Source organism: Euprymna scolopes, chromosome 6 (genome assembly GCF_053919585.1).
Source record: "Euprymna scolopes isolate OS-2025 chromosome 6, ASM5391958v1, whole genome shotgun sequence".
NCBI classification, from domain to species: domain Eukaryota; kingdom Metazoa; phylum Mollusca; class Cephalopoda; order Sepiida; family Sepiolidae; genus Euprymna; species Euprymna scolopes.
This window is the reverse complement of record NC_136487.1, coordinates 111,927,582-111,953,269: the sequence shown is the minus strand read 5'-3', so window position 1 is coordinate 111,953,269 and position 25,688 is coordinate 111,927,582. Positions and strand designations below refer to the sequence as shown.

At 29.3% G+C, this 25,688-nt stretch overlaps 1 protein-coding gene across 21 annotated transcripts in view; it reads left to right on the top strand.

Moving 5' to 3' along the window:
* Positions 1-25,688, top strand: part of LOC145277872 (uncharacterized) — a 623,323-nt gene that overhangs the window by 590,650 nt on the left and 6,985 nt on the right. For all 21 annotated transcript variants that reach the window (XM_080129852.1, XM_080129859.1, XM_080129853.1 and 18 more), the window contains 5 exons: positions 965-1,107; positions 2,408-2,597; positions 5,922-6,073; positions 6,780-6,992; positions 8,877-9,056. In XM_080129852.1, the coding sequence (XP_079985978.1) occupies positions 965-1,107; positions 2,408-2,597; positions 5,922-6,073; positions 6,780-6,992; positions 8,877-9,056 (878 nt within the window). The remainder of the gene's footprint in view (positions 1-964; positions 1,108-2,407; positions 2,598-5,921; positions 6,074-6,779; positions 6,993-8,876; positions 9,057-25,688) is intronic.

Genomic DNA, 25,688 nt, shown 5'->3' with positions numbered 1-25,688 from the left:
GAATACAATGGATCCTGAGCCATGCCATGTTGATAAGTATTGATGATAATTAATATTACGAATATTCTACATCGTTCATTGTTTTCAATTCATCCATTTATCCAAAAACAGTTCAATAAATGAAGATTAAATCCAACATGGCAGCCAAGACTCAGTTCATACATGCAGTCCAGATAAGGTCACTGAGATAAGCATGAATGAACATATTGTTTTGAATATATTAATACTTTTCAGCTGATATACCTTTTTGTATTCTTCAAATTATATCTTAAAAATCACTTAATATTATTTTAAAGGCAGAAACTGAATGATCAGGAAGATAAATTTTACTTTTATTAAATAGTTTATATAATTAAGCCTTTTGCTGCTGCCAACAAGGCGATTAAAATTTGTTTTTGAGATGTTTTAAAAATTTATATCGATTACCATATTTTTGCACTAAATTACAAGATTATAAAAAAGGATATTTAGGAAAAAAAATTGTTGTAGCTTGTGCACTTTTGCTACTGCGCTATTTTTAAATAGTTTTTTCAGGTTAAATTCAAGCTAAACAATATCTTTTTCATTAAATTTTTAGGTGGAGGTACAGGATAGTTACAAAACACTCTCCCCACCCCATGTTAAGAATGGCTTTCAAAATAACATTTTAGCACGGTGGCAAAAGTGCAGAAGTACCAAAAATTTTTTTTTTTTGTATTTATCAATTGAAAGTTTAGTTCGCCATGTAAATGTCTTGTAAAATATAACTCAGCTTACAAAAAAAATCATTATTTCTATATATTTTTATATATAAATAAACATCAAAAATTATTTTTTTAAATTACAATTAATTTAATATTTTTCTGCTTTAACCTTTAGTGCATTTTGTTTTAGTGGCATTTTCATTCAGTTTTTTTTTTTTTTTTTTTTTTTTTGTTGAACATATGATCTTTGTGTTATTTAACTTTTTTTTTTATCTTTGTAGGTCTAAAGAACTAGAACTTGGAGGGGGTGTTGCTGCTCTTCAAGGGGTCAGCATTCAAGCAGTTGTAACAGAGTTTCTCATATGCTATGCAGACCTCATCTTTAGTGACAAGATGCCTTCATATTCTTCACCGGAACTTAGGCGTAAGGCCTCTTTTTTTTTTTCAAGTTTTACAAAATTCAATTTAATCTAAGATATGAAATTATCTTTTCAGATTTTAAAAGTTTGGTCTAAATATCATTTAAGCTGGCAATCAAATTTTGATTCTGACTAGCCAACTTTCATTAATTATTGGCACTAGAATAATGTAGTTTGCTAAATAAATTATGTAATTCCTCTTGGACAACTGATAATATGGAAACAGTTTTCATGTATAACCAAATAATAAAAATTAACAAGGAAGATAACTGATATTTTTTATTGAAGAAAATAAAGAATTGTCCCTTACAACTAAAATGTTATTTAAAAATGAAAGTCTGTAAACACTGAATAAAGTTAAGCAAAAATAGATGTTTCTTTACAATTATTCAGCCATGAAAAATGTATCCTTATCTAAATATTGAAATTTTTGATGTAGGTATTATGGATGATATTATTTTTATGTCTGTACTAAAGTACAGAGGCACAAAATACTCATTATATTTGACATGTACATGTCCTGAGGCATCAAAAGAAATAAAATAGTATTTTGTTTTTCTGTACTTTAAGCAACATGGTGATATTTTAAATATTTAATATTTTAAATGAAATAGAAGTTACTCATTTATTGTCAAAATGAATTTAGATTCTGAGAGCTTTGGAACTATGTGAGTAGGAAAACAAAAAGTTGGACTACTTAAGTAATAAAACACTTTTGTTTTCATGCCAAGGAACTACTTTTTACTGAGTGTATATTGATTGTAGGTGGTGAATATAACTTTTGATTTCCATTTTTTAATATTTTTTTTTTTCTGTGAAAAATTAAAATATTTGATATTTTAATCAAGATTTAAATAAATTTTATGGGTATGTAGGGGGCGGGTAAATTCACATATTAATTATAAACATGTGTGAAAAAAAAAAGATAGTTGTGGACCAAACTTTTTATTTATTAATAGTTTGTCTACAAAAACTATAAAAGCAGTAAATGAAGAAGTAAAGTATAACGTTGCATAAAAAATGACATTGTTCCCATATAATAAAAATGCACAAATTATTCACGTGAAATGATGTGAAGACTTGTATTTTCTTGTGATGTCTTTTCTGTTAGAGGAAATGCCTTGAAGCCAGGATTGCCTCACTACAGTGAGTCTAGAAGAATGAAATGTAAAAAGAGAATTTGAAACGCTTAATAAATTCATTAAAACAACGATTTTATTTAAAAAAAAAAAAAGACCTTTTTTTAATATTTTTTTTATTTTTGGTTAATTGTTACATGTCTGACATTTTCCTTTTTGTCCACAGAGTCACAAAAAAAACCACGTCCAAAATCTTTAGCCATTTCTACACCGACTCGGTTGTTGACATTAGAAGAAGCTAGAGAGCGAGCATTGTCATCACATAATGTACCTTCTCAGAAGTACATAGATGTCGGTGGGGGACCGGAAAGATTGCCCCCCAAATATCATACTGTGTTGGACTTACCAGGCTACAAGTAAATATTTTTTTGTTTTTGTTTCTTTGAAATTAAAAAAAAAAAATATCTTCGATATAAAGATAATGCAAATTGACTAAAGTTTAAGAAAGAAGTTTAATGAGCCTCTTCTTCCTGACCTCCACGTTTAATTTTTTTAAACTTCTACAAATTAATATTTAACTCCATTTATGTATTGCAAGGAAATTTTGAATTTTTTCTCTTCCAAAAAATCTTTAAAATTTTTGCTTATACCAGATAGTATCAATTGAAATAATTGTTTTTATTTATTTTTAATCATTGTCGTTTTTAGTTTCTTCAGAATTCAACAATTAAAGTATACATATATATATGTGTGTGTGTCTGTGTATATATATATATATATATATATATATATATATATATATATATATATATATATATATAATGTGTGTGTGTATGTATATACAAGCATTTCAGCTCGGCGTTGCCCAGGTGTTTGGAGGTGTATGTTGAGCAAAAAAAAAAAAAAAAAAAAAAAAAAAAACAGCAGTCAATTTTTTTTAACTTTAACCCCTTAACATTTATTGTTTTGGGCTCAAAACAAGTTATTGAGTTCGATCCATGTCCAAGGAACCTATATCTAAAATTTCAATTGTTTATACCCAAAATTGGCGAAGAAATTTGGTAGAGTTCTTAAAGGTCAAATCGTTGAACTTTGACCCCTTGACAGCCAAATTTCTGGCAGAAAACGGATTATTACAAAGATTTTTCCAAATCTCAGTACTCTGTATATCAAATTTCAAGTCTGTAGACTTAAAATTGACAGTTATTGCAAAGGGAAATGTGCACACACACACACACACACACACACACACAGACAGACACGTTCACTTTTATAGATATACACAGGCAGAAAAGCTTATGAGGAGGATTTATTAATCAAGAAAAAGCAAAACCCAAAATAAAATATATAGTTATTTATATTTTAATCCCAACCAAATAAAAAAAAGCTCAATACATTCAATGAGGGTAGTAAAGTTTAGGATAAATAATAAGAGTTGGAAAGTAGAATTGTACAAAAAGTTTTGTTTTTTTTAAATTCTACTTTACAACTCTGTTTTTATAATTGTGTGTGTGTGTATATATATATATATATATATATCCCCAAAACCTCTAGCCTTGATGGAGAAGAGACTAAAACTAGTTGCTATGGTTTCAAATGATCTGAAATAACAGCAAGGAGGCTTGATTCTAAATATTTCTTATGTTATATCTTTCCTTTTTTTGGAAATAAGGAACAATTAAGAATATCTCCAGTATCAAATAATCCTTATACACTGTGAAATTTACTTCATGTATGAAAACCAAAGAGGGGAGATATAACATGAGAAATATTTGGAATCAAGTCTTCCCTTGCTGTTATTTCAGATCATTTAGAACCATAGCAGTAAGTTTTAGTCTCCCTCCATCAAGGGGAAATATAAGATATTTTGTAATTCATATGCAAAACTAGAGAAACAAATGACTATGATTGAAACATTTTATGGCTGTAAAAAGTGCTTAAATAGGCTCTATGAATGATCTTAATGTGCGACCTTAAGGGTAAATGTCGTATAGCCCACTATACAAGTCAGGTCATTATTTTTCCAACGAGTCTTCATTTGTTAAATTCTGATCAATAGTTGCTGAGATTTGGAACTTATAAAATTGCCAAAAAAACCTGGTGTATCTATGGACACATTGGTAGCCAAACTGAATATTTAAATGCTTATATCTTTGGTTCTATGGGACTAAACTAAATGAAATTTTGCATGCTTTTTAAAGATTATAATACTATTCTATGGTTAAAATTTTATGACAATTGGTAAAAAAGAACCTATATTTTCAAACCAATAAGATATGCCCAAATTTGCCTATAATACATACACACACTTACAAAGAGACCCGCCATTACTTGAGATTAAATGATCAACGAATGTTTCACACTCTCATACTTTTATTGTCAGTGAAATCACTCATTTTTCAATCAAATCGATTGATTGCCTGCTCTTGTTGGGGACCCATCATGGTGCAATGGGAGAAAATTTCACATGCCTCCTAGCAGTGAGTTCACAATACACTGTAATCTAAAATTTTAATAATGTAGCACTGTAGAGAACTTACTGTTGATTTTATCAAATTATTTTTTATATATAATAATTGAATTAAAGTTTAAAATGCAAAAGTCAAGTATCATGCTTTCTGTTTAGAGCCATTGGGCTCTAAACAGAAACATTCATTTTAAACGTGCCCTGTCATATCAAAGAACCTACTGTTTTTATGTTGAGCCTTTTTGGATGTGGTAATAAAACTTCTCAAATGCACTTGTGATGTTGGGCTGTGTATGATGTCAACTTTGGTCAAAATCGCCTGTTCCTCCTTTTATCAGATTATTTCAATTATCGATATCAAAAACCTGATACAAAACCTATCTAAGAACACTGCCAGACACATAATATTGTGTAAAATTTCATAAAAATTGGCCCAGCCATTTTCGAGTTCATAGGGAACAAACTCATAGACACCCACACACACACACACACAAATCTCTTTCTACAATAGTGTGTGTGTGTATATTGTGTATATATATATACTTCAGAATAGATTTTTTTTAACAATCAGTTGGTATGGAAACCTGTGATTATAAGGTTTACAAAATATTACTGGCAGTAATATTATATAAGTTACCCCATCTAAATAAGAATTGCTCGATATGCAAGATAGAGCAAATAAATTAAATTGTGATTCAATGAATTTCAAAAAACCCTTATTGAAATGAAGTGGTTGAGTTTCATATCAAAGATTTTTATTATTTTAAGCAAGACAAAGAATACTTTAGAAAATTAATCTCCTTAACCTATAGGGTTTCGATGTCTACCATCTCATCAGAGGAGAGGAAATATTAGCAAATATTTATAAAGGTATGTGCCCTATTTGCTAAAGTCAGTGAGACATGGAAAGTCAAAGTCAACATTATTAAATTCTCTTTAAATTATCAGAAGTCATGTAGCAAGAGGATTCGCAGAAAAGAATATGAAAATTGCAGATCCAGGTTGCTTGGTAAAATCCATGGTAGGCGTTCTTTACAGTAGTTGGGTAATAAGGTCCAAGTTATATATTGGGTAATCCGCATAGCTGTGTAGATGTCCGAATCGGGCAAGTGCTTGTATAAATTTGATTGTGGGTCCAGCAAAAATAATTCTCACCATATCACATCCCTCCAGTGGCCACACATTATCTAAAAATATCAAATAACAAAAACAGGAATTTTAGTTACGTTTCTTTAATTTTTTTTTTTATTCATCTGAAACTTTTCTTTTGAAGGAAAAAAGCTCGGGAACCTGGCAGTATGGGCACATTAGTTAAGCCCAAAAAGTCACCTGTAAGTGGCTGGAAGTCCTTCTTCAGTAAATCTCGTTCAAGTAGTGTCAAGCAGAAGACACGGAAATCCAGTCTGCAAGGATTGATCTACGACGGTAAGTTTTAGTTTTTCAAAAAAATATGTAAAGAAAAGAAACATTTAGCAGAATAAGGTTTTAGATATGGTAGATTTTATAGCATATCAAATACTAAGAGATTTGTTATAACAAACCTTAAGTTTCAGAGCCATTAATCCCATAAGTTACCAGTGTTCTGAAGTAACTTTTTGTTTAATGGTTGAATTTCAAATAAACATTTTTGCTCCTCTCTTTATAATTATGTTCTATATGTTTAAAGGAGCTAGTTTGTGTGGTAGTTGCTTTTGTAAATAGCAGTTCATTACTAATCTAATTTATTATCTGGTCTTTTGTGTCGATCATATACATTTATCATTATTTGGTTTGTTGTATTCTGTTACTTGAAATAAGAGCCAACATTTGCTGGATACTGATTGGCTATCAAATATCAATTCTCAAATCTTTTTTCTGATCCCCATGACTTTTCTATTCAATTGCAGTCATTATTTTATGATTTTGTTAGTGTATTTGTATGTGGTAACAGCAGATTCACCTTTTTTTACCTGTATTATTCAAGAGATAGAAGGGGGGCATGTTTTGCTTGTTTTTAGAACAAACTCGTTTACTTTATGTATGCTTGACCCCTCTAATGTGATTCATATTGGCAATGCATTCTTATTATTAATATAACTTTAGTACTTATTTATTTATTTATTTTTGTAACACTTTTGTGTTTCTATTACAGCTGATGGTGCTGGCAGTGTCGGCACGATGGAGCGCAAAGCAATTACAGAGGAAGACGTACATAATTGGAAGAAGCGGCGTTTACGCAGTGCGAAAAGTGCTGAGTCTCTCTTGTCTTTATCCAGCCACAAGAACAGTATTAGCAGTGCCAGCAGCAGTATCCGCAATTCTAGAGGTTTACTTGAGCCAGACTTGGTTGTTAATCTCTATTCTGGTACCTTTTTTTTTTTTTTTTTTTTTTTTAATTCTGTCTGTATAAGTAATATACTTGTATTTTCATTATGTTATTACCTTCAATACCCATTTTTAAACTATAAGATTGCCTGATCATTAAAAATGAATTTAGACTTATTTTAAAATGAATTGTTCCAAAATTTAATTCTCTCATCCCATTCACTGAAATGGCTTTTAAAAATTTATTCTTTGCATTCTTTTTCTTTTAATGTAATTTTAATATACGCTTACTTTTTACAATTTTAAAAGTGATGTTTGTTTCATTTAATGATAATTACTTTTTAACAGTAAAATGAAGAGAATATTGTTTTTAAAAGAATTGTTACTACTTTGAATAAATAATTTTTTTATTTAAAATAAAATGAATATGTCAGTTTATTTATTGAAAGCTGTAACAATTTTTCATATATAACTGATAATGACAGTCATTTTATATGGAAGAAAATTTTTTTAATAACCCTGACAGACATTATTTGAAAATAATTATGCTTAACAATAAATTATATGGATAGATGCAAAAGGTAACTGGAATTTCCATGGGGTCTCGTTAGTAATAAATTATTTCTTTTGAGTTTCTTTTTTTTTCTACAAAATGATTTCCCGTTTTTTTTTTGTTTTTTTTTGGAGGGGGGGGGATGACTCTTTATCAGAGTTGCTAGTTTTCCCCTGATAGCAATTAAAAAATAAATAACTTTTATATATTTCTAACCTCTTAGAAAACTTCTATGAAAATGTATATTTCTTAGTAAAAGATAATTATTTTGATTTATTGAATATACATTTTCGAAATTGTAAAACAATTCCATAATGACTAATTTCTTATCAGATATTTAGTGAAATTTCTTTGGGACTATAAAATGAAAGTGTGAAATCGAGGTATAGGAGAGGACAATATTTTCTTCCATGAATTACTCCACTTGATTCTCACCTTTAATTAACTGTTTAACTGACTGTTTAATTAACAAGGCGCTATAAAGTATCATTTTGTTGAGTCCTTGGTACAACTTGACTAATGATCGTACAATCAATTAGTGAATATTTAATGGTATTCATGCACTTATTGATCCGTGCAAAAATAATGTTATTATTTAAAAAGCCATTCTTAACATGGAGAGAGGAGGGTGTTTTGTACCTATTCTGTACTTTAACCTTACAATTGAATAAAAAATATCATAAAACTTTAATTAAACTTGGAAATACGATTTAAAAAATAGCACGGATCAGTAAGTCCATTAGCACCATTTTAACAATTATGGCAAATGGACATTAACATTCTGCTAACAATAACTTTATTACAAGCTTTCTTGTCTAAACATATGCTTTCATGTTGATCTAGCGTTTCTTTTAATTTTTTTGGTCTATCCTTAACTAGTTTAATTTCTAATATCATTCAGAACTTTATTGACCCATGTATTTTGATCAATCAGTAAGCAAGTTTGATGTAGTTTTATTAATGCTTGTTGGATTGGTGCTTTTGATGATGTGACTAATCTGGTTAATTAATATATTTTATTGATGCTTATTATATGCCATGATTTTATTTTTGTGCATTTGAAATTACTCTCAGTTATTTCACATATGTGATTTTCTTTGCTTTGTGTTGGTGTGGGATTCTAATATATTTGGATGCTTTGATTTGTTCTGTTGAGATTCTGTCACTAATAAAAGGAATTAATGATTATAGTAAGGTACTGACTTTCCAAAATTTCAAGATGACTGCTAATTCTCATTTTATAGAAACTTAATCAAAATATTACACAAGATAATGTAATATAGTAAAAATTGAAGGAAAGGGAGTGGGGAGAAAATTGAAATATTTTTTGTATGTCATTATTTCATCTATTATTTTATTCTACACAATCAGGTGATGATCGCTGCAGAATACGCCAACACAAGCGTTCTCTGTCATCCGACGCCACTACAGTTCTTCTTCATCATGAGATACGGCCGCTTCATGACCGTACCAACAGTGACGTCACCAGATCTGCTGTTGCAGTTGATTTTAATCCTCTCCATGATGATGATGATGATGATGATGATGAAGGTCAGTCTATCATTTCAAATTTCATTGTCTTTTTTTTTTTTTTTTTTTTTTTTTAACAATTAATTTTCTTTCATAAAGTACTGGATAATATTTAATCTCCGCATAAATAAAAATTCTCAGACAAGATCGCGCGCGCGTGTGTATATCATAACTTTAAGTATATATTAAATTCTTTTCATTATTTACTATTAATCAGTTATTTACTGAAATAAAAAATAAAGGAAAACTCAAACAATTTTTGATGCTTATTGACACAGGTGAAATATAGTAGTTCAGAATAACAGGGAAAGTTATTTGATATAAGTACATGTCAGGCAAAAAATAGGTACCTACACCAAAAATGAGAATTAAGTAGAATTTTAATGAAAAAGTAATTTACTGTTCATAGTCAATGGACACTGTATAGTGTCTTCGTATTGGGAGAAAGATAATCTTCTATAACATTTTGGCTTAAAAATACATCATGGCAGCCTACAGTATATGAGTAAGAAATTAATTTTATTTATTACTAAAATTCTACAATATATATATATATATATATATATATAGACAGGCGAGTTTCAATTCTGGCTTGAGGTAGTTCCTGGTCTAGCCACACTAATACAGCAAAACAGTACTGTATGTGGATGGCTATATATCTATATATATATATATATATCAATAGAAAGTTAGATTCCAGTAATCAATTTAAAAAATAATATCCAAATATTGGCAACCGTTTTGTTGATACATAGCTATCTATAATACATAGTTATATATCCTGGATTTTCTATAAGTGCAACTTGTCGGAATGAAAAACCAAAACCTTAGAAAACAAAAAACATAATACTGTATATATATATATATATATATATATATATATATATATATAAATAAAATGCTAATAAGTATGAACTTTATGTCGAATTTTTATATATATTCTTCTAATAGATAGTTATTTTGGGAGATTTTAAAAGTTGGATCTAATTGCATTTGAGTTGACATATCAAACTATGGATAATTAATTTTCATTTTTTTTATGATTCTATGATAACATACTTGCTACAATTTATTTAAAAATATGAAAATATTTATTTTAAATTATGATAAAATTGTATTTTTAATTGAAGAATATAAAGAGTTGTTTCTCTTACGACAAAAATGTTATTTCTATTTCTGTATAACTTCAAAAATGTGCAAACAAATAAAAGTTAAAAACTAAAATAACTTCACTGCATTCCAGGTAAACAGCTCTCTATTGTGTGTGTGCATGTAGCAGGCTGCCTGGTGTTGCCCGGTTGTAAAATATACTTAAATATAATATTTTAATTCAAGCAGATTTCATATTATTATAGAGCTAATTCTCTATTGAATATTATATTGTACTAAATATATAGTAATGCCATCAGCTAGAACTGAAACCAGAACATTTAGCACTCCAGTCTTGGTCACTACAACAACAGATAGATAAGAAAGATTAAAAATTGATCGACTTCAAGTTATAAATACATATTTGCACATGTGCAGAATTAATAGATTTTATTGACTTACTCCTGTCAAGGTAAAAATTATTTTTTCTTTTTACAATTTTGACCTCTTAGTGACTCTTACCAGCTAAAAACCAAATTAAAATAGTTCCACAGGTCCAAATTCTCTATTTTCAAGTCTGTAGAACAAAAATTCAGAAGAACTTTGTAGAAACATACTGCACACACACAGACAAGGTCACTTATATATATATATATATATATATATATATGTATGGATATGCATAAATAGAATTGAGTGTAATAGTTAAATGAAACCAATCATCCAATAACAAACTATAAAAAAATGAATCCTTAAAGTTTGTTTTTTAAAGAATATGCAAATTAATCTTTATTTAATCATTCGCATATCCATGACCGAGTATATTAAGAAGTTTGTTTTAATAATTTTTAAATAGAAAAATGTAGGCTTTTGATATCCATCGAAGTGCAACAAAAAACTAGTGTTCTCATATTTTAGTATAATCTTATACTACATTCATTCGTTCATTCTTATTACAATTCCTAAATATGGATGTATGAATCTTATTAACTATTACCTTATTTCTTCAACTTGATAAATTAAAAAAAGATTCACCTCATTTTCTCTCATCATTTTGCATATATTTTTTCTCTCTTCTTCCCAATGCCTTCCCTTTTTCTTCCTTTTTCTCTGGCTTTCTCTTATTTTAACCATATTTATTTTGTAATATGCTTTCCTCAAGTTAATACCCACTATTTCTAAGTTTTTTAAATATCTGAAGAAGATATAAATTTTACCAAAATGTCTTGGTTATATCATACAGTCGGATATTTTTCTCGTATTTCTATTCACTAATTGACAAGTTTGCACTCTCCTTGTAAAAGAAACAGCTTCATAGTTCTGGTCAACTTTTCTTGTATAATATTTGAGGTATTAAACTAAAGTGTATTCATTTCCACATATATGAGCATGTAGTAATATCTGGGTCGGTATCCAAGAACTTGGCCAGACAATCAGGAGTGAGAAACTCCTCTTTTTTTTCTTTTCTTTTTTTTTAAAAGAAAATATCTTTCTAGAAGGATGCTCTGATTTAAAGCCTGTAACTTCATTTTCATCCAATAATATGAACAAATTCTTTGTGCAAAGCATATGTCAGACTTGTTTTGGTTGTTCATAATATTATTAAGTGATTATTTACCTCTCTGGACAAAAATGAAACTAGTCTGAAGCAATAAGTAATTGTAATTTCATTTATATGCATTAGTTATCTCTATTCACTATTGCTCAAAGTGTTTTTACATTCAAGGAAAATTGCTTATCGGAGGAGGGGTGGAGATATTAGGAGTAACATTTGAAAATTAACTCTAATTACAATTCTTCATTAGTAGAAGAAAGGGACAGTGGGGAAGGAGGTAACTCCTCCAACACTCGATATTAGTAATCAAAACAAAAACTGTTGACGAGATTAAATATGAAAGTGACTGCAAATTAAATTTTCATTCCAATATTTGCTAAAACTGACTGAACAGTTTTATGTATACACCTTTTATTAAAGCTGTTATGATCAAAGAAATAGGTGCAAAAATGGCTGTTTTATGTATAATATCAACTTCAATGTTGGTTCAAATTGAGAATATGAAAATATCTACATTAATCTTTTGACATGCTAATTTCTTCTTATAATTCTATTTTCATAAAATGTTTTAATATTTTAATAGAATTTTGCATAAGTGATTTTTATACTTTTTCAGTTTTGTTTTTGTTAAATTGCTTTCCCAACATTGTAGTGACCCTTGCCTTGTATTACTGTACTCTTAGTCCCAACCTCTGTTTTTTTTTTTTTTTTTTTTTTCCTTTGTGGTTGCCATGCATGTTAATAAAGCCATTATTCCTTATTTGGTTAAAATGCTCTGTCATTTCAGATCTTACATTTGATTGGCTGATGCGCCTTCAACTTTAAGTGTGTTTTGGTGAAACCATCTATTTTTCCCCCCATTTTTTTTGTTCAGTTTAAGTTTCCTTCCTTCCCTTTTTCTCCTAATACAACTCTGTTGGTTTTTAGTTCTGACTTGTTTTTTAAATTGCATTTTTGTTCACATTTTTCCATTTTTTAATTAATTTTCATTTATTGTTGTTTATCATTAACTGCTTTTACTCATCCATATTTTTTTCTTAGCAACTGTCATTATTAATTCAATAAATTTATTTAATCATTCAAACTCATTTTAACATCTAATAAAAAAAATTTAAATAATAATGAAAATATTACATATATAATTTTTACAACTTATCACACATATTCAAGTCTGTCGGGATTCATGACACAATTGGCAGATGTTTTCTGTTCTGACTTGAATTATGTATGAATATATATTATTGACAATAATTAAAATAAGAATGGAGCTACAACTGAAGCAAGGTGTGTGTATATATATATATATATATATATATATATATATATATATATATTAACAATTTATTATACTGACAGATATTAGTGTTTCATGCTTATGCAATCATCAGTGTAGAAAGTGATAATTACCTTTGACTTTGTAAGCTAGAGTCTTCCCTCCAGGCTACTGGAAATTAATACATGAATGGAAGGAGATTGAGTACCTATGAATGTTATGCCGGCAGGCGTTTACAGTAAAGAGTCATAGAGTATTTAACAATAAGAAGTTAGAATGATGATGGTAGTATAATAATATATCCATGACAAAGGTACTCAAGAGGCATCCAAGTTTCATCCTCCTAGGAAATGATCAGATTATCTCTCTCTCACACACACATATATATAATTATTATAATTATGATAGTGTTTGTCTCTGATCAAAACCTCACAATTTTTAATTTTTAAACTCTTATTTCAGATGATTTTATTTGTAAATATTTAATCAAGATTATATTGCATTGTTGACTTTAATTTACAACAAAACTGATAAACAGAATGAATTGGTTGACTAATTGTTAAAAAAATGATTTTAATAAGTATGATTACTTATAAATTCTATTTTCATTTTAATACCCATCATAAATAATTTTGCTGATATATCTTAAAAACAAAACTAACTTGCATTCGACAATTTGTTCAATAAATATATTAGCTTCGTTGAAAAAAAATTTAGTTGTAGTTTTTGAAGGCTTTCTTGCCAATTTTAGTACATGCACTAAAATTGATTACGATAGAAGCCTAAGAGCTCAACTTTGACTCCCAAAATTTAAAACATTCTGAATCAAATTTTAATATTTTTAAGTAATTAGGAAGAAGAAATGTAAGTCTTTCACTAATAATAATTTATATATATAATGAGCTTTACTGTAGTCAAGGGTAACCTGCAGGTTCTTTTTGTTGGCTATTACATTGACTTAGAGGAGAGTACCACTCCTTTCCCCAAATTTCTCCACTTATTCTTGATCGTCACCTTATAATGCTCAGAGTTTAGCAAGGGGACATCAAGTAACATTTTGAGTCTTTGATATAACTTGATTGGGTATTGAACTCTGTGTTCATTTACAAATATTCTAACCATTATGTCAAATGAGTGAAATATATACTATATATTATAACATTTTGATTTTAAGATCATATGGGCATGTTTATCAAGTCTCTTTGAATTCAGCGTTTTGTTTTTATGAACTCTAAGGAATGCAATTTTAAAGCAAAAGAAACAGGACTGTGGAGTCAGTAACCCAAATACTAGAATCTGATTCCTAAAATTTTTTTAAGCTCCAACTCCTGAAGCAATAAATTTGATCAGTCCTCCAACTCTGGCTCCACAGCCCCATGAGCATGAGAAATGTTTTTGTTAAGTCTTCATTACCAATTTTTGATTGAAAAATTATTTTCTTATGGTTGATAATTGAAGACTTACACTTGGTAGTCTAAAAATGTTAAGAATCCTAGCTATAATCCTATCATTTGTTATTATTAATCATTGTGAACTCCATTTAAAGAGTTGCTATTATAAGGTGCATCTGAAAAGTAATGGACTGTGTGTGTTATGTGATCTCTGGCCAAAACAAGGATGAGAAGATTGTATCATTGTCTAATGTGATATTTTGAGAGTATATAGCTGTAAACTTTCTACGACCATCACATTTGTGTTACACTTGCTTTTGTTCACACCTCCTCTCCTTCACCATGACAATGCACCTGATCACATCACCCTAAGCATCCAACAGTTCTTGATTCAGAAGAACATTGCCATACTGGAACAAATTTCCTTGTTGCTCCATGTGAATTTCTTTTTTTCATCTTAGGCTCAAGAGGTTCCGTTTTGATACTATGGAGGCAGGCTGTAATATGAGCTGTAATAAAGGAGCTGAAAGCATCCCAGAAGAATCTTCCCAGCATTGTATGGAAGCATGGAAGAGAGAGATGAGACAGTGTTTTCAATTCAAGGGGGAGGGGGTACTTGAACAGAAAAAACTGTAGTTGTTTGGACTGGAATTAAAATTTTTGTTTGTCCCAAAGATGGCATATTGCCACTGAAGCATAATGGGGTTACTGTGGTAGGGGTTAAATTTTTTTTCTTTGAGGTGGTGGTGGGGGGGGTTCATATTACATTTGCATTTCTGTATATTCTGTATGATCATGGAAGTAGAAAGGAAATTCAAAAGGCAAACAGGTCAAGAAAAGAAGCTATCAGAATAGAAAATCTTCTGGCATTTTAGGAACCTCTGCAGTAAAGGGGTGGAATTCTGCTGCTAGTTAAGTGGGTTGATATTTTTGTTGAGTTGGATTATTTGTGACACCAGTTTGATTACTTACCAGACAAACCTTGTCTTTCGATGCTTCATATCACTTGAGTTCCAAAATGAATCCGTTAAGTCAGGGTTTCCCAAAGTGGGCTCCACAGAGACCTGGGACTCCATGAGTGAGGCTGAGGGACTCTGAAAGCCCTTTCTTAAAGAGGACCAAATACTTTATATGGAAAATTAAATGGCTGCAGACATTTAATTATTGATCTCTTTTTTTTACTGGTGTAAAAAGTTTCAGGATAGTTCATGAAAAATAAAATAAAAAATACTCAAAAATTGTTACAATTTTTTATTTTTTTATTTATAAACAAAAAATCGTTGTTAACATTACCATTAGTTAGTGCTAAAATTTGAAATTAATGATTTCCTTATTTATTTTAGAAATTATCTTGTTAGTGCTCCATGAAAAATCTTTGCCCTGCTCAGAGGCTCCATAGTGTCCTGAAGTTTGGGAAATCCGCCGTTAAGTTACCAATCAGCTTGGCCAATAGTTTTAGTTCAGCTATAAGATGGAAATTGCTGCTTTTCAAGATTTTCTCATCCATGAATCACTAAAAGTTTATTCATTGGAAAACAAAAACATTGATATCAGTTTTGATATTGATCGCTGTTGTACTCGAAACACTAGTTCTTGACTTTAGAACTAATCAGTTGTAAGGCAGATGATTCTCTATTTTAAAATCTATACAAAAAATGATTATTTTTTTTTGTTTTTTTTTCTCCTATTAAAATTTTTACATTTCTGTAATGATTTGATTTATTTATATTTTTTTTTTTTTTTTTTTTTTTTTTTTACAAAGGCATCACCACATTATCAAGGCCCAGAGGCCACTCAAGGATAAGGGTTAAAGAGTGTACAGTAGAAGTTGGTCAATATAGTAATCATTAGTAATGAAAATTTGGTAAATTTAATAACTTATATGGAACGGCTCATCAAGAACTTATTTACTTTAGACTTGAACAAAACCATATTGTAGTCAGCCGGAAAGCAGGAAAACGGAAGACAATTCCACAGGCGTGCAGTTCTAAGAAAGAAGCTTTGTTCATGGAATCTACGTTTAGGTTTAGGCACAGATAAAGAGTGGGGGAAATTATTGATAGTGTTTACAGCTAGACGAGTGTTTCTTGTGAAAGTTTGGCGAGGGGGGACCATAGATTGAAGCTCAGTTGAACACTTTCCATGAAAATAACGATACATCAGAGACAAACTCGCAACATCTCTTCTGTGAGATAGAGGTTGCAAGGAGGAGAAAAGGACATCTCCTACGAGGCTACGAAGTCTATTTTGAACTCTATCAAGGCAGGACAAGTTCTTTCTAGCAGCTCCTGCCCAGATGTGGCAACAGTATTCCATCCTTGGACGTACCTGGCTCTTATATAGATAGAGAATAGCATCAGCAGTGAGATATCTACTGGATCGATAGAAAGATCCCACCATTTTTCCAGCGGCCTTGGCAACAGATTTGATATACGTGTTCCATTTAAGATCAGGAGTAATGGTCAAGCCCAGAAGCTTGTCAAAACTTGAGGCCTCCTGAAGACGAGAGCCATTCATTTCAATTGATGACAAATGTGGATTAGAATGTTGATGATGTAAAGAGAGAAGCTTGGTTTTAGATGCATTAAAAGTAACCAGCCACTCCTTTCCCCATTGTACTACGTGCTCAAGATCAGAGGAAAGAGAATTGGAGAGAACTTGCTCGTTTACTGTCTTAGATGTGCTACCATAAATGGTAGTGTCGTCAGCATAAATGTCTACAAATGATGTAAGGATATGATTTGGAAGATCATTAATGTAGATCAGGAAAAGAGTTGGGCCCAGGATGGATCCCTGAGGGACACCGGCATTAATATTGTGAGCTTCTGATTTTTGCCCCTCAACTACTACTCTTATGAATCTATCAGAAAGAAATGATTTAATAATTGAGAAGACTTTTCCAGCTATACCATAGCTAGCGATCTTATGAAGTAAACCTTTATGCCATACCCTATCAAAGGCTTTAGATATGTCAAGAGCAATTGCCCTAGAAAGATTGCCACCGTCGAGAGATTTGCTAATCCTATGCGATATAACTGTAAGGACATCTGCTGTAGATCTAGCAGAACGGAAACCATATTGAGTGTCACTAAGAAGGTTATTTTTGTTGAGATGTTTGATTACTTCTGTATTTAATACAGATTCTAGCAACTTACTCATGACGCACAGGAGACTTATTGGCCTGTACTGAGAGGGGGATGAGCGATCACCTGAATTCTTAAATACAGGGCATACTGATGAGATTTTCCAGAGAGATGGGAAACTATTCTCCTTAAGACAACGTTTAAACAGTTTTGTAAGTATGGGCGCTAGTTCAGGTTGAAGTTTTTTGAGTACTATAATTGGAATACCATCAGGGCCAGTTGCTTTACTGGAATCAAGGTTTTTGATTAGCTTGGCAACATCACGTACAGATATACGTATATCACATAGCGTGTTTTCTGATACAAGAGGAAATATTGGGGGTTGGCGGTCTTGGTCGCAAAGGGTAGAATTAGCTGCAAAGTTCTTGACAAAGAGTTTGGCTTTGTCTGATGCTGACGAGATTACCTCAGATCCATTGATAATAGTTGGGATGGAGCACACGCTTCTGTTCAGGATTCTGTTTGCTATTTGCCAAAACTGGTGGGAACAATTTGATAGTGCAAATAGATTTACAAAAACAAATAGATTTAACTAATATGCATAATCTTGATACATTGGTACATTTTGTTTAAGTTTGTAGTTTAAGTAAAATAAAATTCGTCAATTTGTTAGATATAATAAAAACTTTATAACTATCAATAAATGTTTACTGATAAAGAGTAATTTATGAATTTTTTTTTATATATATATATATAAAATGTTTGTTTAAAAACAAGTTTTTTTTCTTTGTTTTTTTTTTTTTTTTTGGATAATGTATGAAATAAGGATCTCAGAAACAGAGACTCAACCGGAACATATTCTAATTGACACCGGATGACGCATATGTCATTTGTAAACCTACACAAACTGATTTGAAAGATTTTTTTAAACAAAAATGGAGAGAATATATTTGTTGTATGTGTTTTTTCTTGGAGGGAGGGGGTTAAGAAAGCATTAAATAAACATTGTGATTTTTTAAATGAGAATTTTGGATGCTCACATTTCCTGTCTTTGGTGAGTGAAGGAGAAATCTTTCTAGACATAGGCAATTTTTATGCATCATATATTAAATCTTTAGTTTAATTTACAAAACTTTTAATAAACAAACAAGACATTGCAGAGTAGTGCAGGTCGATTTGCAACTTTTTTTCAGAAAATCAACATGGCACTGGTGATGATAGTTTGGATTTGATGTCATAAGAACATATACCAAAAATTAGATTCCCATCTTGAACAGAAAATTGAGCATTTAATTTTAAAAATCGTGTAGAAAAATGCTAAAAAATCCTTCATTTTCATAGCATTTTTCACAACACTGACTTTGAAATTTCACTATTTTTATAAAATATTCAATTAAAATTGATATATTTATATGAAATACATTGAAAGAAAAATAAATACATGAATTATAATTTTAATTATGAATCACAACTAGCAAAATATCTCCTTTTACTGCATTGATTAAAAAAAATTGTAAAAAAAGCTAATTAGAAACTAAGTTATTTAAACTTCACAATTCAAAAAGATATGAGGAGATGTATTACACAATATAACAACTTGATACAAGTTACAGAACCATGTATTTTAATTTTTTTTATTAAATGCAATAATATAAACTTATAATAGAACTAAATTGTTCTGTATAATTTCCTTTTGAGGAAAATGAACATCTAATTTGCTGGCACGATGACTTTGTAATAATGTGTCTATGTCTTGCTTCCTGCCCATATACAACTTTTTGAGAAAAATCAATCAAATTTGACCAGTGTGTGGCTGCAAAATTGATAGCAGTAATCTTTTTCATTTTTCTTCTTTTTTTTTTTTTTTTTTTTTTAGTTGTTCACTATTTCTAGAAAAAACAACACACAAAAAACAAAACAATTATTTGAAAACACTTATTTTTTTTTTATATTTTTGCAATGTAATATGAATAAAACTAACTATTGTTTGGGTAAATTAAAAAAAACTAATAAAATTTAATGGATAAATATTTATTTACTTAATGGACAAAATCGTTTGGATGCCTTCTTCTCTCACATCCAATTCATTTGAGTTATCATCGATATTATATTTTCCAGAAGTAGTGTAAAAGCACTATTTTGAACAGTTTAAAACAGTAATTTGGATTTCAGTTAACTGTTTTGTTCTCTGAATCATTAAAATATACTGCTGTTGGTTAAAAAAAAATATTGTCGGTTTTGATCTCAAACCAACTAACTGCATACACTTTGATGATAAATTTGACCAAAATGTTTAATTTATCATAGTGTTTGAGGATAGACAACTCTAGTCTATAAACACATTAATCTTGTGGCTTATGTTAGCCATCTTCCTTGATTCAAGGGCCCAGTTTTCTAAGTTAACTTCTCCACAAGAAATGCCAACAGCATACTCAAAAAGTAGCCTCTGGTCTTCACACTTAAATTATTTGTTTCTTCTGCTGTCAGATAATGATGATCGGGAGGGATACTAATTTTTTAGAATTCTACTTGAGACAAATCTTGATAATTATTGATACAAAGTTTCCCCAAAGGACCAGTAAATGTTGTTAGGCTTTTTGTTGTACCATCAATTAATTTAAAAATTGCTGTAAATGGCAGTTCTTCTAGTGGAACCTGAAAATTGGAAAATTTGCATGTTTAATAATAGAGCCAGATTACATAATAAATATCAATATATTATTTTATTTTCCATGAAAAAGGAACATAATTGCAGGTGAATCTATAGAATTAATTTTACCTCCTTGTTAGGAGGACAATTGCAGATTATGTGCCTCGTTTGACAATTTTCTGTTTTGTACTTTACTGCAAAGTCATCACTTCTCAAGACAGAAAGTTTACAGCTACAAGAAAATATATCAAACAGTCCGTCTAGCTGTTCCTTTATTCTTTTACCTTGGATTGCTGCAAGAAATTTCCTGTCAATCTGTTTGGCCCTCATATAGCAAAATATATTGACCTTCTGTCCTATATAATATTACCTTAACAAGGGCAATTGTGGATTGACTGCTTGCCGAATACTAATTATTTCCTTGGCAGTTAACTTAGAAATCTCACTATTTTTTAAGTGGGGATAACTGTTTTTGAGGAAATAACTAAACTGGATGACTTGTGAAGTTGGGGGTGCTGTTTCATCCAAATGACAAGTGGCAAATTTTGTGAACCACGGGTTAAAACTGAACGTTGTGCTTTTTACTGACATTCTAATCTGAAAAGTAAAATAAATACATGGACTATAACTGAAGGAAACTGTATTAGGCTATCTTCCAGTTTCATACGTAAAAAAATAAGTGCTAGTTATAAGAAATAATGAAAAACTTTGTAGAGTTGAATTAGATGTATTGAAGAGAGGGGACCAAACTAAATCAGAGGCATAGTAGTGTTTAGTTTAGACATTTTTAGCAGATTTTAGCTCCTCCTTCGATACCATAAATTTATCCATAAAGAGATTCATTCTTGCTGTAGCTGTGCCATTTTAAACGAGTGTTTAAAGTTTGAAAAACCAGTGCTTGTGCATTTATGTTACTATGGTCTTCACACTTAAATAATATATTGATATTTATTATGTAATCTGGCTCTATTATTAAACATGCAAATAAATAATAGTATTTTCAAGTTAAATTTAATTTTTATGAAATTTTTGTTTATTAAATTTTTAGGTGAAAGTACAGAATAGTTACAATACAACCTCCTTCCCATATTAAGAATGCCTTTCTAAATAACAGTTATTTTAGCACAATAACATAGATGCACAAATAACGAAAAACCTTTAAAGGAATTTCCTTATTTACTCGTATTAATCTTTGTGGGTTATCTGATTTTAAAACTATAATTTTAGAAGAAAAACACTGCTTAAAAACAATTACTCCCTAAAAATAAAAATTAAAATTTGACACTAATTTTCTGCAAAGTATTTTTTAATAAGTAGAAAAACTTGAAAATTTACGTGGTTATGTTTCGTAAAGATTATGTAGAATAAAATTGTATGAACTAATTTTTTTTTTTTTTTTTTTTTTTTAATATAAAACTGGAGTATTACCATATTTTAATAAAAATTTCAAATAGAATTTGATGTGAAATATTAGGTTGGTGCAAAAATAATGTTTTTAGCGTTCATTTGAACGTCAAAAAATGCACTTATTTTTGCATCAACCTAATAGAAAAACGAATTAAAAAAATAAAACAAATACGTTTAAATTCACTGCAGACGATTGAAATATAATAATATATATTTTAAACAAGTCTTTTTCGTTTTTCCTTTCGAAATAATTAAGCCTAAATGGCAATGTTTTCAAATTAAATAATAAACGTTAATTTTCAATATCAATGACGAGCGTGTTTTGCGGTGGTGAAATCTAAAATGTTTCCACCCCCAAAAAGTTCCTGAAATGAAAAAGCGAACTTTGGTCGTTATTATTTAAAAAACATAATTTTGCCTTTACACTTAATATTTATTTTATTAATTTATTATCCTCACTCATTTTATTTAAAAATGTAGTTTAAAATATATTCTAAATAATAATTCCATTTTATTAACAGTATGGATTGTTTTGATGACGGGGCGTTCTTAAAAATTCACTGAAAAACTTTTAATCGCTTCAATTTTTCAACTTTTGAAGTCGTTTCCTCAAGCAAAGATAACGATTTTGAGAAAAATATTTTTTGTGGGTCTTTTCTATGTCAAACCCCAATTATCATCACCATTGCCTCACCAGAGTTCCAAAATCGACCTACCCTATTGCAGAGTACAGTTTACAAACTTTTTCATCTTTTTTCTGTAATGCAACAAGTATAAAGAACTGAAATAAGATTTAACAAATACATAAATTTATTTACAATTTTTTTTACAACTTTTATTTAAAAAATATTCTATTTACTTGCCTAAAAGGTATTTTCTGAGCATCTTTCATGCCACAGAAATTCCTTTAATAAATAGGAATCTAATTGAGATATTCTACAACAGAGCATTGATTTAATAAACCGTTTATGATGCTTCCAATAACTTTCTAATGTTTGCCTATGAATTTGATTTATAGGATTCACAAACTAACATGAATGGTTTACAGTACAGTGGCAAATCCCAAATTGTTCTCTCTCGTGTTATGATTTTCCACTAATCACATATATCACAAAATTAAATTTAATATTTTAAGATAATTATAAAGAAAACAATTTTTGTCACTAGAGTTAACGTTTTTAAAAATATGTAAATATAAATTGCGGTAATTAAAATTTTTGTATCAATCCACAGTGCTTCTTTGGAGGCTAAAAGTTTTTACATATATATATATTTTTTAAATTTAAATGTATTTTATAAATTAAATACAAATCACATACTCGTAGAGAATGAACTCATTAAAAAATATTTTAACAAGAAATGCAGCCTACATAAAAAAATATTTAATATTTTTTTCTTAAATGCCTAAAAGAAAAGTATACATTGAGTAATTGTAGAGAATGAACGCATTTTAAATGAAGAAATTACTTGATAGACACCATCTGTGTTTGTTTATTACAAAGTTTTGTAAAACAAAAAAAAAGGAATAGCTCCAAAGAAAAAACGCAATCTACATAAAAATATACCCCCCTTTTCTTGAAATTTTTCTTTATATTAAAAATAAAACAAACAACTATGGTTGTGTATGTTTTTTAATACATGATATGTATGTTGGCAGTCAACCCGTGTCGATTGGAATGTCCTGGTTGAGTCACTCGACTTATTTCATACTTCATTTTTTTTTTTTTTTTTTTAATGGCAATTTAAAGTAAAACGATTTTTTCCAGTTAGCATACAAGAGTTAAAATTTTGAGTGGATGTATATTTAGAATGAAATTCAAGAATAGTGGTTGTGGTCCAGCGGGTCAAGGACATGTCAGTAATATATTTTTTTAATAAATAAAATTAAAAAGTGAAATAATGTAGAATAAGGAAAAACTATATTAAAAAAAAAAAAAAAAATGTAGACAGTGTCACGGTTTTTATTACAGACATTAAATCTTTGTTACAAGATTGGTAATAGCAGTTGTATTTTTATTTTGCATACTTTCTCTTCCCTTTTGTATACTTTATATTCCAAGCTAAATTTAGTGCAATTCTACGTGCTACTTTAGAGGCTGTGTTTATTATTAATGGTGGTAACACTATGATTTAAATAGCAGCATGACTCATGCCAAAAGTTGGGCTATTTAAAAATATTTTAATGTTAATTTAACAGTAGGCCATTTTAATAGGAACAATAAATGAAAAAAAAAATCTATTCATTCATGAATGAAGTTTTATATTACTTCATTTAATGTTACTATATGTGTTTTTGTTTATTTATGAATGGCAGTAGTAAAACGTTTTCTTAATAGAGAAAGTTTATAATTATACAAATTAAAAATAAAATATTGATCAGATTAAATTCGAAATAAAATTTAAATTTTAAGAAAATTGAAGTATTGATTTGTATTTAAAAAGCAAATTTAAAAATTTTAGAAGCTTTAAAAAATGCTTTTAAATTTGAAAATTGATTGGTATTTAAAAAGGAAATTTAAGTCAAAGAAACGTTATGACTAAAATATTTTGTTACATTGAAAACAATTGCGATGCTTTTTCATTTCACTAAATTGATTTTTGCTTCAATTGTTGTTTTTATAACATTGACAGTATTGTGTATATGTGCACGCGTGTGCTACAAGGTGACCCTCACCTTCTAATAAATACTACCAATCCAATTGTTAATAAAATTCACAATCCTTTTTGCAATCCAATTACAAATAAACTCCAATCTGTCTTGTCTACCAGGTTTTGGTTATGAATTTTCAGAAAATTGTTTTATTACTGTTTGGGGATGAGTACACATAGATACAAGATGCAAAATTATCAATAAATCTTGACACATTCCTCTCGTGACACTGTCTTGATTGTAGGTGTGATGCTCCTCTTCAGTTCAAAAATAGTTTTAGGGTTGTTTTAATAGACATCATCTTTAAGATAACCCTACAAAATGTGACTATCACCAAAGTGTCCTTGTTTACCATTGGATGGTGATAAAAAAAAGACTGTTGAATATTTATGACTGAAATTTGGTGGATAAGTCAGCTTAAGATTGAAGTTTATTTGTACCAAATATTGTTGGATTGTAAAAAGATTATGAATTTTACTAATGATTGCATGGGTGCATTTTGGGTGGGTGGGAGGAGTCACTTTGTATTCGTGATCTTATGATATTACATAAACTTGGATTTTAGTTTTCATTTGTATATAAAATTTTCTTTGGTCGAATATTGAACTTGAGTATGTCATTAACTTTTTAGTTGTGCTTTACAATAACTTGGTTAAAATGCTGAGGCACCACTAGACACCACTAGACGCCTATAATTTCAGTGCATTTAAATGACAAACAAGTAGATTTATTTGTATGTTTCATTCAGTATGGGTTTCAGCCATTTTGTTTATGGAAGATTCCATGCCAAATCATTCAGGCCTGAAACCACCCCATTTCAGATTTTTATTTTTTTTATTTAAGCACTAATTCATCTTTAAGATAAATGTGTAATATCAAAATTAATTTCTAAGCCAATGGAAATTAGACCAAATCTCATTTCTTGGGGTTGGGCAATGTCTAAAATCTGACTACAGTTGGTTAAAAAAAAAAAGTTACGAAGCAAAAACTTAATGAATTGATTTGAGAATTTCATGTAAGTTTTTTTTAGGGCAATGATTCTAACAAGGAAGGGAAAATCACTAAGGCCAATATTAGTTTTTGTGCAGCCATTTTGAAAAAATGTTACACAAAAGGATTTTTTTTTTTTTTAATTGATAACGTAAAGTAATCTTTTTTTATTCAAAGAACAACATATGATGGAATGTTTCAAAACATTTACAGAATTATTGGAATATTTGCCACATTAAAAAAAAAAAATTTGCAGAAAATTTAAGTTTGAATATTTCTTATCAAAAGTACATACAAATTTTCCATGGGGTTATTAATACAGACAAAAAACAAAAACTTGATTTATAATTACTTAAATTGTCAAAATTAAACCAAAATGGTGTGCAACATATATAAATCAAGTTTGATTTTTTCTAGCAAATTTTCACTCCAATTTATCAAGATAAACATTTTTCAAAACCTCAATTTACAAGTGATTTTACTCTTCTTTTTTTAGCCTTTCTAAATATCATTTTTGGAATATTGCTCCAAATATATATATATATATATATATATATATGTATAG